Consider the following 15,106-nt stretch of genomic DNA (forward strand, 5'->3'; position numbering starts at 1 on the left):
TGGGGGGGGGGGGAGGAGAGAGGGAAAAATCATTTATTATTCCCAGATTCCTGAACCTGGGAATTGAGGGAATGATGGTACAAACTAACCATTTCCCTTCTATTGGAAATATTTACAAGGTCCTAAAAATATTCCAGGGCAAAAGAATATTTTAGATTTGATTCTGGCAAATATGATTTGTATCTCTTGAGCTATCTTCAACCTATTCCACATAAAATATAAATATTCAATTGAGTCTGTATTCTACAAGCATACACCAACAAGAAAGTAAATTCCACTAGTAAAGAAACATGCTTAGTGTATGGAGAAGACCGGCTTGAAATTCAAGTTTGCTATTCAAAGTGAACCTTTCTAATAAAAAAAAACAAGAACTGACAGTATCCCCAAAACACAGAAGGTGCCTCAAAAATGTCTTTCTTGAACCATCATATTAGCAAAATATACACAGGAGTAGTTTTTAAATAAAACTATGACAGGCTTTTTAAAAAAATAATTTAACAGGATTTTGGCAAAGAATCTACATAAAAAAGAACCCTGCTCTTTGAAATCCAATGTCAAGAACAAAAGGCAGTGGCTTTCAAACCCCACTCATTCATTCAGAAATTTACATACCCTAAACTTCTGAAAACAGATTAGCATAGGGCAGCAGATTAGTTTCTCTTTAAACACTTTCATTTTGTCTCTATAAAACCATATCCAATACTGTGAAAACAATCTGCTCTAAGAGAAATTTCAAGAGCTGATCTTTTTTTTTTAATTTTTTTTATTAAGTAAACTCTCCACCCAATGTGGGGCTTGAACTCACGACCCCTAGATCAAGAGCCGCATGCTCCACCAACTGAGCTTTCCAGGCACCCCAGGAGCTACTCATTCTCTTAAACATTGTATCACCTAATGAACAAATCTCATATTAAGTTGCAGTATCAATGTATTTATAACATATATATATATTTATATAGGAGGTAACAAATGAGAAGATACACCTTTCAATATTCACAAAAAGTTAAATTACCACTTTATTCTCTCAATTTTATATATCACAAAATAAGACTTTCCTCACACTGACTGAATTCAATTAACGTATGAAATAAAATTAGATGCTCCATACTACAGGTACCTAGCAACCCCCTTAAACCAACTCCCATAGACTTCTCCCACACACTATTTCATCAGTTATCTAGGGAGTCTGTGAGGGATGGGTTAGCCTTTTGGCTTGCAAACAGACACAGCTTGAGCACCTACTGTGTCAAGTGTGTTCAATTAATTGTGAAAAATGAATGAAAACTATTTGTTTTCTGAACTCTCATTGCTTCCTTTAGTCTATGTGATAGAAAGACCCAGTTCTCATGAAAACTTACCTCATCAACGCTAGTGAACTTGGTGATTCCTGATTGCTATCAGTGGGACTATCCCCTCCCTACATTTCCAAAATCAAACCTCTAACAAAAAGTTCTCCCACCATTCTTATCATATTGGAGGAAAGGACTTTCCTCCCATAGCTACACGTCTTGTTGGCTTTTCTATAGTTTCCCTAGACGTTCCTGTTGATAGGCAACATTTTAAAACAATTTAAGATTTGTGATATCTTTCACGCCTTAGTTAAGAAAGACGGTGCTAATACAATAACTTGCCAAAGATTACAATGCTGACTGAATGTTTACTGCTAAACAAAAGAATTATACTCTAAGAAAAATGTCCTCAGGAAAGAACATATTCCTAAAGCCATAAATAATTTCTAAGACAATTAGAAGCTTACTTGAATAATAGTAATTCAAATCTCCCAGACCTCGACAGTTACTACCAAGTTTTCCCATGAAATGGAGGTTAGGAATCAGCCTCAGGAACGCTAAGAGAGGTAACAGGCTCTAGAACTGAAAGGGGGAAGAGAAACCAGAGAAGAGAAGCATGGTGAGGAAAGAGCAAAACTAGTTCTAACGTGGCACAGGGCACAAGAAAAAGACATTTCTGAACCGTTTCACGATGAGTAACTCGAGCCCAAACCCTCACAGACCCAGAAGCGAACTCCGAAGTCTTTGGAAGAAGGAGCCCGAGCCCGGTGACAATGGGAACCGCTCCTTTCTAGGAGTGAGGGCACCGAGAGGAGACCGTGACTAGCCTGGGCCACCTTCCCGTCCTCTCTTCAGGAGCGAGACCCACCTGGAGACCGCCATGGCCGGGCGCCGGCGGTTCGGGGCTCCCCGCGAGCTACGCGCCGCACCGCTGAGGCGCTAGTTTCCAGAGAGCAGAGCGGCGAAGGCCCAGGCCGCGGTCAGAGGGGAGCGGCCGGTGCGGCGCGGGGCGTCCCGCCGTGGGCCCTTGAGCATCTGCCCCGCCGCCTGCCCGAATTCGTCCCCGTCGCGGCCGGGGAGCAGGGGTCTGAGGCGGCGGCGGAGGCGGCAGTCCTCCGACCCGCACGACTTCAAACCGGGGGCCCCCAGCCCCGCTCTTTGCTGACGCAGGCGTCGGCACGCTGGACTGAGCGTCAGCGCGCCGGAAGTGACGTCAGCTCACCGCCAGGGCCTCCGCTGCGCAAGTGAGGCGAAGGCGTACGAGTAGTTTCTGTTCGGCTGCGTGCGCCTGAAAGGAAATGTTTGTGTCTGTGTGTCGTTAACCAGGCAGGAAGGATAAATAAGGGTACCCTTTTTTCCTAGAGAAGGAGAATGGGCGATTTAGCCAAGGTTCTGGAATTTCAAAAACTTGGTTTCTAATTCCTTCCTGCCCTGATCCTCATCCAACCAGACTGTAGACAAAACAGGATCCTGAAGACCTTAGGTGCTCTACTCAAGGTGGCGATGCCAGAGGGAAAGCAAGAAAGATTTACAGTGGCACTTAGGACACGGCTCCAGTGTTTGCCATATTCGCCAGATGTTCTGCGTAGCTATCGTAGGGAAGGTCTTCTGCCAACCATTTTGCCAAACCGAGTTTGTTTTCTCAGTTGTTTATGTTGTAGATACCATGATTTTCTCAACCCCACGTAAAAATTCCCAGTCCCCCCCCCCCTTTTTTGGCTTATCTGGCTATCGGGTAACTTAATTCATTAGGCTTTTAAACATTCTTCTGTCACTTAGTGCAAGTCCTTACCACCTTAAACTTGATTTTTATGATAGTGGCTACAGGATTCTTTCTCCAGCTTCTTTAGTCAAGTCCATCTTAGAGGCCACTAACAGATCAAAATCAAAAAACACTGCTTTTGGAGCGCCTGGGTGGCTCAGTCGGTTAAGAGACTGCCTTCCCCTCGGGCCATGGTTCCAGGGACCTGGGATTGAGCCCCACGTGGGGCTCCATGCTCAGCAGAGAGCCTGCTTCTCCCTCTCCCTCTGCCGCTCCCCCTGCTTGTGCTCTCTCTCTGACAAATAAAGAAAAATTTTTAAGCAGACACACACACACAACCACTGCTTTTATCATGTCACTCTGCATATAAAATTTGTCCACTGGCTTCTCATTACCTGAAGAGTCTATGTCTCAACCCCTGAGTCGTCTTTTCATCTATAAAATGAAGCTAGTGAGAAGTCCTATGGAAGGTTATGGAAATACAATGAGGTCATGTATCTAGGAAAGCTTGCAAGAGCTTTGTAAACCATAAAGTAGTATGTAAATGTAAGGGAAAAGAAATGAACTTAATGCCTGCTATGTGGTAGGCATTTGGCATCATCTATAATTCCTAGGCTGACCCTGTAAAGTAAGTTTTAACCTTCAATTTACTTTTTTTGAGATTTTATTCTTAAGTAATCTCTACACCCAAGATGGGGCTCAAACTCACACCCCGAGATCAAGAATCACATACCCTACCAACTGAGCCAGCCAGGCACCCCATTAATCTTTAATTTAGAGGTGAGGAAACTAAGCTCAGTAATTTGCCCATGATCCAAGCTACTAATATTTACTGTTGTTCATTCATTCAACAAATATTTGGCACCTGCTCTGTGTCAGACACTCGCTAGGCACTGTTTGTACTGTTAGACAAAATCTAATTAAGCTGATGTTCAAGTATCTTCACATTTCACAGTCTTCTCACACCCACCTTCTCAATATATTTCCCACCACTGAAACTAAAAAGCAGGTACTACTTAACTGATCGCGTACTACATTCATTTATTCAGCCAAAATTAAGTACCTACCCCTTGCTGAACTCTACTAGAGATTGGAGCTTCAAAAGAAACCAAAACAGACAGGGTTGAACTTACATCCTAATGGAAGGAAAAAGAGTAAACAGATAAAGAAGAAAATGTCATGTTCATGTTCCATGTAAAGTAGAATGATGGGATAAATAGGGTGATTAGAGACTCTAGACTGGGTAATTAGGGAAAAACCAAGGAGGCACTTAACCTGAGGCCTGAATGACAGGAGGGAGCCAGCTGTGTGAAGATCTGGGTAGAGGATATACCTAGTGTAAAAGCCTAAGGGAAGTCTGCTGTGTGGGGAGACGATCTAGGAGATAGAAAGGAGCCATTGTAAGGAATTTGGATTTTACTCTAGATGCAGTAGAAAGTCATAGGAGAATTTTAACATGTGAATAAAATGATCTTATATACATATTAAAAATCTTACTCTTTAATATCCAAAGGTAAGTAGGTATATAGTTTGAAATGATATTTAGAAGAGGAAACGGCTAGTATCATAGGTTTGTAGGGGATAGTGTAATAATAAAATATATTGATGTCAGACTGTCTTGTTTTCAAATCCGTCCTCACCACACTTAATAGCTGTGTGTCCAGAAGAGTTGTACAACCTTTCTAAGCTTCAGTTCCTTCATCTGTGAAATGGGGATAATAATAGGACCTCCTACAGTGTTAGTATTAAATGACATAATGAATAAAATGCATTTAACCAAGTGACTTCCACAACAAGCCCGCAAAAATATTATTAACTACATTGATTTTTCTTTTTGTTAACTATGTGAACTTGAGTAAGTGACTTGACTTCTATGTCTCATCTGTTAAATGGCGATGGTCATCATACTGGTCCATGACACATATTTGAAATCCCTGCCAGGTGGTTTTCGAATTTAGAGTTTTTTTAGATTTAGATTTAGCTTTTATGTTTTGATTGGATTTAGTAATCCAATGCATATATCTTGTATTATGTCACACCCCAACAGCTTCTAGGGCAGCACCCTATAACCAAATACATTTATAGCCCTGCAGCAAAATGTATGAATAGCCAGCCATACTGAGAGGAATAAATCAAAGACTGTAAACCAGTCCAGGTCAGGTTTTGCTCCCAAATGAATTTTTTTAAATATGGTTTTTAGACCCTTTTCAGTTTCAGAATTGTAAATAATGGATTACAAACCTGTACTCTGTAAAGTTATGGTAAGGATTAAATGAGCAATACATGATACACTTAAAAATACTAAGTGCTAAATAAATATTAGCTGTTATTTTTTACCACCAGAAAAGTGGTTTAAAAAAATCAATGGCGGGCCTTCCCTGGGCCTGTGTCCGAGCGTCCCCCGCTGTGGGCCTGCTCAGACACTGAAGATCTAACTGTAGCCATGAGCAGCAATGAGGGTTTCAAGAGTGGGCGATCTGGCTATGAGGCTCAGGAATGCCCTACTAGTGGAGGCCATGGTCATGGAACGAGAAGCCGTGGCAGAGGTGGAAACCTCAGTAGAGGTTTCCAGTTTGGTTCCTTATCTCTTCCAGACACCTGTTATCACTGTGGTGAGTCTGGTTATCTTGCGGACGATTGTGATCTTTAAGAGGATGCCTGCTCTAACTGCAGTAGAGGTGGCCACATGACCAGAAGCCTGAGAGAGACAGAGAGAGAGAGCAGTGCTGCCACAACTGTGGCAAACCAGGCCATCTGGCTCATGACTGCGACCATGAGGATGAGCAGAAGTGCTATTCTCTTTTTTTTTTTTTTTAAGATTTTATTTATTTATTTGACAGAGACAGACAGCCAGCAAGAGAGGGAACACAAGCAGGGGGAGTGGGAGGGGAAGAAGCAAGCGCATAACGGAGGAGCCTGATGTGGGGCTCGATCCCATAACACTGGGATCACGCCCTGAGCCGAAGGCAGACGCTTAACCGCTGTGCCACCCAGGCGCCCCAGAAGTGCTATTCTTGTGGACAATTTGGACACATACAAAAAGACTACTCCAAACCGAAGCGCTATACATGTGGGAAACTGGTCACGTAGCCATCAACTGCAGCAGAACAAGTCAGCTGTTAGCACTGTGGCCAGTCAGGGCACCTTGCACAGGAATGCATGATTGAAGCCACAGCTTAATTATTTTCTTTTCTTGCCCCTCCTTTTTCTGACTGATGGTTGTATTATTTTCTCTGAATCCTCTTCACTGGCCAAAGGTTGGCAGAGTCTACTCCCAGGCCAGTGAGTTTTACTTGCCATGTTAAAGGAGAAAATGGGAAAAAATAAACTTTATGCATTTAACTACAAAAAATAAAAAGGGTATGCTTAGTTTGCTAGAGGTGTTATGTATGATGCTTTGTTAAAGAAACCCTTTCCGCCCCCTGGTGAATAGGGATTGATGAATGGGAAGAGTTGAGTCAGACCAGTAAGCCTGTTCTGGGCTTCTTGGATATGTTCCCATGTAGGAAGTAAAACCAATTCTGGAAGTATCTATGAGTTTCCATAAATAACTTTAATTTTAGCATAATGATGGCCTTGGATTGTCTGACCTCAGTAGCTATTAAATAATATCAAGTAACATCCGTATCAGGCCCTACACAGAACATACAGCTGAGAGGGAGTAAACAAAATAAAAAGACAAATGTGTGTTAACGGCTGTGTGAGAAAAATCAAGAGAAAGGCCTAAACAGGAACAACTTCATCACAGCATTGAGGCTGGATATACATGAGGTGATGGCAAAGGTTTAGAACACATTTTTTTCAAAGACTAAATCTAAAACCCAGAGTAAACACTTATGCTCAGAGTGAGCATAATTTGGAGTTACTCGGGAATTGCAGAGAAATGCATTTTCGGAGAAATCAAGCTGTTATTTTTGTATACTATATCACTTAGACAACTGTGTTCCAGTTTTAAAAAGTCAGATGGAAAAAAGCAACAGAAATCCTAGAAAACAGGAATGTAATTTTAAACTACCCAATAAAGCTGGAGGAGGAAGGGGAGTTTGACTAAAGTTCTTCTTGTTTATTTCAAATTTTCCTTAATGTATATGGTGCAAAATGCCATAATCCCATTCTCCTCCCTACCTTCCCAGATATAGCTTACAAAGTTTGTGTATATACTTCTTGTCCATGTTTTTATCATTTTGCTACATATAATGTGTATCCATAAAGAACAAAAAGTATCATTTATAAGCTCATTTTTAATTAATTAATTAACATTATGTTTCCAAGATCTAGTCCATTATATGAAGATCCGTAATTTATTCACTTCTTTACTGACGGATACTTAGGTTTTTCCGATTTTGCATTATTATAAATGAAGCTGCAGTGAGCATACTTTTTTTTTAAGATTTTATTTTTAAGCAATCTCCACACCCACTGTGGGGCTTGACTTACAACCCCAAGATCAAGAGTTTGCACGCTCTACAGACTAGCCAGCCAAGTGTCCGTGCAATGAGTATGCTTGACATGAACTTTACATATATGTGCATAAACAAATATAAAATTATTACAAGTGTATTGAAAGAATACACCCCAAACTTATGATAAAATACAGGTTATCCTGGCTGGGAGTGGGGCAGGAGGAAATGGGATTTGATAGGGGTAATGAAAATGGAAGAGTTATGTGACCTTTTTTTCCTTAAAAAAAATTGTGGAACACAAATATAACAAGATATTAATATCTGTTAATTCTTAATTGTAGGAATATAATCTTTAAAATTGTTTTTGTTATTTTCTGTTTTTACATTTATTGTAAAATATTTCAAAAATATAAAAAAGTTGAAAAACTATGCAGTGAATGCCCATACACCTACGACCTAGATTCTACAATTAATATTTTACTATATTAGCTTTATAACATAACTATCTACTACTTATTTCCCTCTATTCATACCATCCAATTTTTTATACGTTTAAAACAAGTTGCAAACATCAATACACTTTATCCCTAAACACTCAACACTGATATCATTAACTTAGGTTGACTCATTACTTACAGATTTGGCTTCTTTTTTAGGTAAAACTGACATGCAATAAAATACATAAATCTCAGGTATAACCTAAACCTTTACCAAAATAAAATATATAGAATATAGATATATAATATATAGAAATACATAACCCCTAGGAAGCTCCTTTTTATCCCTTCTTGGCTAACACAAGCCATCATTCATCCCCCAGAGGCATCTGTATTCTAATTTTTTTCCACCATTGATTAGTTTCATTTGCTCTAGAACTTCATATAGTTGCAATCATACAATATGGGCTCTTTTGTGTCCGGCTTCCTTTGATCAACACTATGGTTTTGAGATTCATTCACACTGTCACATGCTGCAGCGGTTCATTCCTTCTTACTGCTAAGTAATAAACAGATTTTTATTACAATTTGTTTATCCACTTACTTGTTGATGGATAATTAGGTTGTTTCCACTTTGGGGCTATTCCAATGATTAAAGTGCTATAAATATTCTTTTACCTGTCTTTTTGTGGTCATATGTTTTCATTTACATTGGGTAAATTCCTAGAAGAAGGATGGCTGGAGCACAGAGTATATAACTTTATAAGAAAACGTCAAACAGTTTTCTAAAGTGATTGTACCACTTTATGCTCCTACCAGCCATGTGTGAGAGGTCAAGCAATCAACTTTTTGCCTTGAGCATTGTATTAGGTACAAAAGAACTAAAAAAATTATCTTTGTCTAAAAAGCTTACATTATAATTTGCAAGATTAGGCAAATACTGATGAAACAAGGAAAATTTGAATATTGAACTATGCAAAGCTGATTTTACATGTAGAAAGAATTATGTAGTCGTAAGAAACCTAGGGCACCTGGGTGGCGCAGTCAGGAGAGCACACAACTCTTGATCGCGGGGTTGTGAGTTCAAGCTCCACACTAGGTGTAGAAATAAGACACAACTCTTGATCGTGGGGTTGTGAGTTCAAGCTCCACACTAGGTGTAGAAATAAGACACAACTCTTGATCACAGGGTTGTGAGTTCAAGCTCCACACTGGGTGTAGAAATGAAAGGAAGAAAGGAAGGAAGGAAAGAAAGAGAGAAAGAAGGAAGAAAGGGAAAAAAGAAAGAAGAAAGAAAGAAAGGGAGAAAGACCAAGAGGCTGGAGGCCTATTCACTGTAGTAATTTGTTGGGTCAGGTGCTGCAGCCAACTTTCCCTAGGAGAAGAAGGGAAGGAGGTGCTACATAGTTCCTTATGGTAATGTATTTCCTTCGTATTATTCACAGGGCAGGACTAAGAAGTTAATCACTGAAATTACCAAGAAATTCACCCCATTCTAAACTATTAGGTAGCATATGGTATGAATCCAAACAGGCCTGTTGGATCACTGATGCATTAAAAAGATTTTTTTTTTTAAGATTTTATTTATTTATCTGACAGAGAGAGAGACAGCCAGTGAGAGAGGGAACACAAGCAGGGGGAGCGGGAGAGGAAGAAGTAGGCTCCCAGCACAGCAGGGAGCCTGATGTGGTGCTCGATCCCAGGACCCCAGGATCACGCCCTGAGCCGAAGGCAGACGCCCAACGACTGAGCCACGCAGGCACCCCTAAAAAGATTTTTTTAAATCAATATTAAAATATTTATTTCATGTTTTCTTACACATCTCACATCATGATATTTTTTAAAATGTCTTCCCTTCAAAAACTGGGGATGTACTATATGGTGACTAATATAACAAAATAAAAATTATTTTAAAAAAATTTAAAAAATTATGTTAAAAAAAGATTCAAAATCTTATTTAAGATTCAAAATAAAGGAATTACATCTCCTGTTGAAAAATAAAATAAAATAAAATGTCTTCCCTTAGACTACATCAAAATTTAAAACTCTTGTACATCAAAGGACACTATCAACAGCGTGAAAGACAACCTACAGAATGGGAGAAAATATTGCAAATCATATATTCATAAGAGGTTAATATTTAGGGGCGCCTCCCTGGCTCAGCTGGTGGAGCATGCAACTCTTGTTCTTAGGGTTGTGAGTTCGAACCCCATGTTGGGTGTAGAGATTATTTAAAAATAAAATCTTAAAAACATTTTTTTAAAAAAGAGGTTAATACCTAGAATATATAAAGAACTCCTGTAACTCAACAACAACAAAACAACCTGATTGAAAAATAGGCAAAGAACTTCAACAGACATAGTTGCTGAAGAGATACAAAGAAGAGATACAAATGGCCAATAAGCAGATGAAAAACATGCTCAGTATCACTAATCATTAGAGAAATGCCAATGAAAACCACAATGAGATACCACTTCACACCCATTAGGATGGTTATTATAAAAACACCACCAAGCAAGCAAGCAAACAAACAATAACAAGCATTGGCAAGGATTTGGAGAAATTGGAATATTTGTGCACTGTTGGCAGGAATGTAAAATAGTGTAGCCATTATGGGAAACAGTATGGAGGTTCCTCAAAAAGTTAAAACTAGGGATTCCTGGGTGGCTCAGTCAGTTAAGCGTCTGCCTTCGGCTCAGGTCATGATCTCAGGGTCCTGGGGTGGAGCCCCTCAGCATTAGGCTCCTTGCTCAGCAGGGAGTCTGCTTCTCCCTCTCCCTCTGCCCTTCCACCCCCGTGCTTGCTCTCTCTCTCTCTCTCCCTCTCTCCCTCTTGCTCTCTCATGTGTGCTCTCTCTCTCTATCTCAAATAAATAAAATCTTTATTTAAAAAAAGTTAAAAATAGGGGCGCCTGGGTAGCGCAGTCGTTAAAGCGTCTGCCTTCGGCTCAGGGCGTGATCCCGGCGTACCGGGATCGAGTCCCACATCAGGCTCCTCCGTTATGAGCCTGCTTCTTCCTCTCCCACTCCCCCTGCTGTGTTCCCTCTCTCGCTGGCTGTCTCTCTGTCACATAAATAAATAAAATCTTTAAAAAAAAATAAAAAATAAAAAAAAATAAAAAAAGTTAAAAATAAAATTACCATATGACCCACTAATTCCACTCTGGGTAAATACTCAAAAGAATTGAAAGCAGGAACTCAAACGGGTATTTGTACAGCCATATTCAGAGCAGCAATATTCAGAAGAGCCAAAAGGTGGAAGCCACTCAAAAGCCCGTTGAGAGGTTAATAGATAAACAAAATATGGTGAATACATACAGTGGAATATTACTCACCCTTAAATAGGAAGAAAATTCTGACAAACACTACAACATGCAATAACCTTGAAGACATGCTGAGTGAAATAAGCCAGTCATAAAAGGGTAAAAACTGCATGAATGCACTTCTATGAGGTGCACTTCTAGACTAGTCAAATTCATAGAAATAGAATGTTGAATGATGTTACCAGGAGGTGGAGGAAGGAAGACACGAGGAGTTACTGTTTAATGGGTACATTTGGAAGATAAAAAATGTTCTGGAGCTGGATGGTGGTGATGGCTGCACAACAGTGTGAATGTGCTTATGCCACTGAACTGTACTCTCAAGAATGGTTAAAATGGCAATTTGGTGATACGTGTGTCTTACCACGGTTTATAAAAAGTAACTTGTGGGGAGCGCCTTGGTGGCTCAGTGGGTTGAGAGCTGGACTCTTGATTTCAGCTCAGGTCATGATCTCAGGGTGGTGAGCCTGAGCCCGCGTTGGGCTCTGTGCTCAGCGTGGAGTCTGCGTGGTATTCTCTCTCTCCCTCTCCCTCTGCCTCTGCCCCCCTCCTCCGGATTGTGCTCACAAGCTCTCTCTCAAAATAAATAAGTAAAGTCTTAAAATAAAATGTAACTTGTGGTAAGACATACCTCTTTCTGACATGGCAAAGCACATCTGTGTGTCCCTTTTCTTTGGGGAACAATGTTTCCGACAGAAAGCTCGGTCTCTGGAATATCTCTCCTAGTGATTATGACTTTCCAGATAATGAACTTTTTCATTGTAATTAGGGCGCAATGTCACAAGATGTCACTCTTTAGCCGAAAAACTCTTCCAATTCAGCTTTGTGGCTGATAACAGGAAGTCAAGACAGCACAACAGACAAAAGCCTCTATCCTCATAGGTGCTTCACTCCTACAAATACAGTTTTCTGGGAAACAGAAGGTTTCCATCTTTGAAGTACATTAGTAAGCTACTCTTGTTTATGAAACTTACACAAATATTTGTTAACTTCATAGGTACTTTTCATTACAAATCAGATTGATGTAACAAAAACATAACTAACTTTGAAAGCGATAGTATAATACAAAGCTGAAATGTAAAGATTATGTTTTTAAAGATGTTATTTATCTATTTGAGAGAGACAGAGAGAGAGAGCAAGCATGAGCGGAGAGAGGGAGAGGCAGACACCCTGCTAAGCAGGGAGCCCGATGCAGGGCTCTATCCCAGGACCCTGAGATCATGACCTGAGCCAAAGGGAGACGCTTAACCGACTGAGCCACTCAGGCACCCTTGAAATGTAAAGATTATTGGTCACTGAGTCAGGTGGCATGTGGCTTTATCACTAAATGATGTGTGACATCTGTAAGTCATTTAATCTTCCTAATCTCACCGGAGAAGTAAAAATTTCCTTTCTTAGGTCAATATACACTGCTATATATTTAATATATGCTAACATATATTTAAATACATCCTTTTAATTCTGAAATATTTTGGTTTATATAGTACTAATCAAGTTATAACTGTTCAAATACAATGTCAAAAATGAGTCCAGTAACAGAAAATACAGTCTGCAACAAAACATTAGGAAATATAATGAGACTTCTTGACATCTTGGGTAATTATTTTAGGAAAGTACTCACGTGTATAAAACAATTGTAAAGTAGTGGGGTGCCTGGGTGGCTCGGTCGTTAAGCGTCTGCCTTCAGCCCAGGGCCTGATCCCAGGGTCCTAGGATCGAGTCCCACATCAGGCTTCTCCGCTGGGAGCCTGCTTCTTCCTCTCCCACTCCCCCTGCTTGTGTTCCCTCTCTCACTGGCTGCCTCTCTCTCTCTGTCAAATAAGTAAATAAAATCTTTAAAAAAAACAATTGTAAAGTAGTATAAAAACTCTTGAAGTGAAAGGAAAACATTTGTTACTGAGAACATTTTTTTAAAAGATGATGGAATATTTTAAGCTTTGCTTAAATATAAAATTCTCAAGATTCAAGAACACAGTAACTCTTAAAGATTACACCATTTGAATTGGCAATATTATCTTGTAACTTTAATCCAAACAAATTATTTTTTAACTTCTGATCTTTGCAAGCAGTTTGTAATTGATTTATAACACCTAAAATAATCCCAAACCCAAATACCCACCCCTGGGTGAACTGCAGGACACTATGGTATATTAATACACGAGGGCCTATTTCTGTTTGTAGTTAACAGTTACTAGGATTAAGATTACATGATTAGGATTAGGAAGACTACCAAAGCGCAGGCTGAGAACACAGAACTCAGAATGATATGAAGAGAGTGCAGTGCCTGGTTTAGAAAACAAAACAGTTGTTTTGTTTCTAACATGAAATTTTTGTTTAACTCTTAAAAACTTAGATCTTTCTGTTTAACTTCATGTTGGAATGATTAATACATAAACAGAAAGAAAAGAATGACCTGTTAAAATATGCGTGATTCACTTCTCTCCTACATTTGGGGTGTTTGTGTGTGTGTGTGTGTGTGTGTGTGTGTGTGTGTGGGGTGGTGGTGGTGGTGGTGGTGGTGGGAAATCTCCCAGGGTGAGAGAAGTCTGGGAGGGGCAGAGAGTGGGGAAGGCCCCTCCTGTCCCATTCATAACACGTTCATTCACTGGGAGCCAGCGAAAACGGACTAATCTCTCATGCAGTCATTCCTTCTACCCCAATAAGACTCCACCACCTCTCCTAGAACTCGGTAAGTTCAAAGTGCAGTAAAAATGCATGTTTCCCACGAATGATCTGAAATGATTTTGTAGATAGTATACTGGAGGGTGAAAAAAGGAGGGGATGGAGGTGGCAATTTTCAGGAATCGCTTTGTTTTTGTCTTTGCACTGGGTTTCAAAAAGATATAAAAGGATTATTTGGACAGTAAGCGATTTTCTCAGAGGGTCTCTCTCAGGCTGCTGCTACCCCCTGGAAACCAGCGTATGGGAACCGTAGACGGCACGGGAAGGGGAATTCGTAGACGCCTTTGCAGCAGCAGTCTCTGCCTCTGTCCCCAGGTCCGAGGGATGCCGCTCTCCTGGCCCAGCCGCCACTGAAGCGCCCAGGCGTCCCGAAGACCCGACCTGAGCGCAGACCCGCGGACCATGAGTCCTCTGAGGCTGCGAGCGTCGCTCTCGCTGCTGCTCCTGCTGCTGCTGGGTGGCTGCCTCCTCGTGGCCGCCCGGAGAGACAAGGGCGCGGCAGGCAGCGCGGCAAAGCCGGCCTCGGGTCCCGCGGGCGGCTCGTCCGGGCGCTTCGTCAGCCCCGAACGGCACGCGTGCAGCTGGCAGCTCATGCTGCGCGCCCCAGGGCCCGCAGCGGGGAGCGAGCTGGCGCTGCGCTGCCAGGACCCGGCCGGGGCGCTCCAGCTGTGCGCCTACCTCGGGGAGCCGGAGCGCTGCGCCGCCTACGCCGCCCGCAGCGCGCACTACTGGAAGCAGGTGCTGGGCGGGCTGCGCAAGAAGCGGCGGCCGTGCCAGGACCCCGCTCCGCTCAAGGCTCGCCTGTGCGCAGGCAAGAAGGGCCACGGCGCCGAGCTGCGCCTGGTGCCCCAGGGGTCCTCACCCGTGCGCCCCACTGCGGCCGGCTTCCCCCGGTATCCCGAGCCCCCGGCCAGGAGCCGGGGGCGGCTCCGGGAGCCCGCTCCCGCCCCCGCCGGAGGGGCCCGACTTCCCGCGAGCAAGTCTCCCAGAGGGAAGCCCTCTGAGAAGACCAAAGCGGGCAAGAGGAAGGCGGCCTCGGACCCAGAAGAGGAGCGACCCCTAGGGACCGGGCCGGATCCCGACGGGTTGGACGAGAACGCGAAGCTCACGGAGACCTACTGTGCTGAGAAGTGGCACTCCCTTTGCAACTTCTTCGTCAATTTCTGGAACGGCTGAGGCTGCCCGCCGGGGAAGGAACGTGGGGGGGGGGGGGG

At 42.1% G+C, this 15,106-nt stretch overlaps 2 protein-coding genes and 1 pseudogene across 2 annotated transcripts in view; 2 read left to right on the plus strand and 1 right to left on the minus strand.

The window, feature by feature from the left end:
- BTAF1 (B-TFIID TATA-box binding protein associated factor 1) overlaps positions 1–15,106 on the minus strand; it is a 126,051-nt gene that overhangs the window by 106,201 nt on the left and 4,744 nt on the right. Inside the window, exon 3 of the mRNA XM_040624685.1 lies at positions 2,158–2,475. Within this exon, the coding sequence (XP_040480619.1) occupies positions 2,158–2,171 (14 nt within the window). The 5' untranslated portion in view covers positions 2,172–2,475. The remainder of the gene's footprint in view (positions 1–2,157; positions 2,476–15,106) is intronic.
- LOC103667956 lies at positions 5,495–6,317 on the plus strand (annotated as a pseudogene).
- Positions 14,295–15,068, plus strand: FGFBP3 (fibroblast growth factor binding protein 3). Its single transcript, XM_040624687.1, has one exon. The coding sequence runs from the start codon at positions 14,295–14,297 to the stop codon at positions 15,066–15,068; it is 774 nt and encodes a 257-aa protein (XP_040480621.1).

The sequence above is a fragment of the Ursus maritimus genome, unplaced genomic scaffold (assembly GCF_017311325.1).
Source record: "Ursus maritimus isolate PB19 unplaced genomic scaffold, ASM1731132v1 scaffold_7, whole genome shotgun sequence".
Taxonomy (NCBI): Eukaryota; Metazoa; Chordata; class Mammalia; order Carnivora; family Ursidae; genus Ursus; species Ursus maritimus.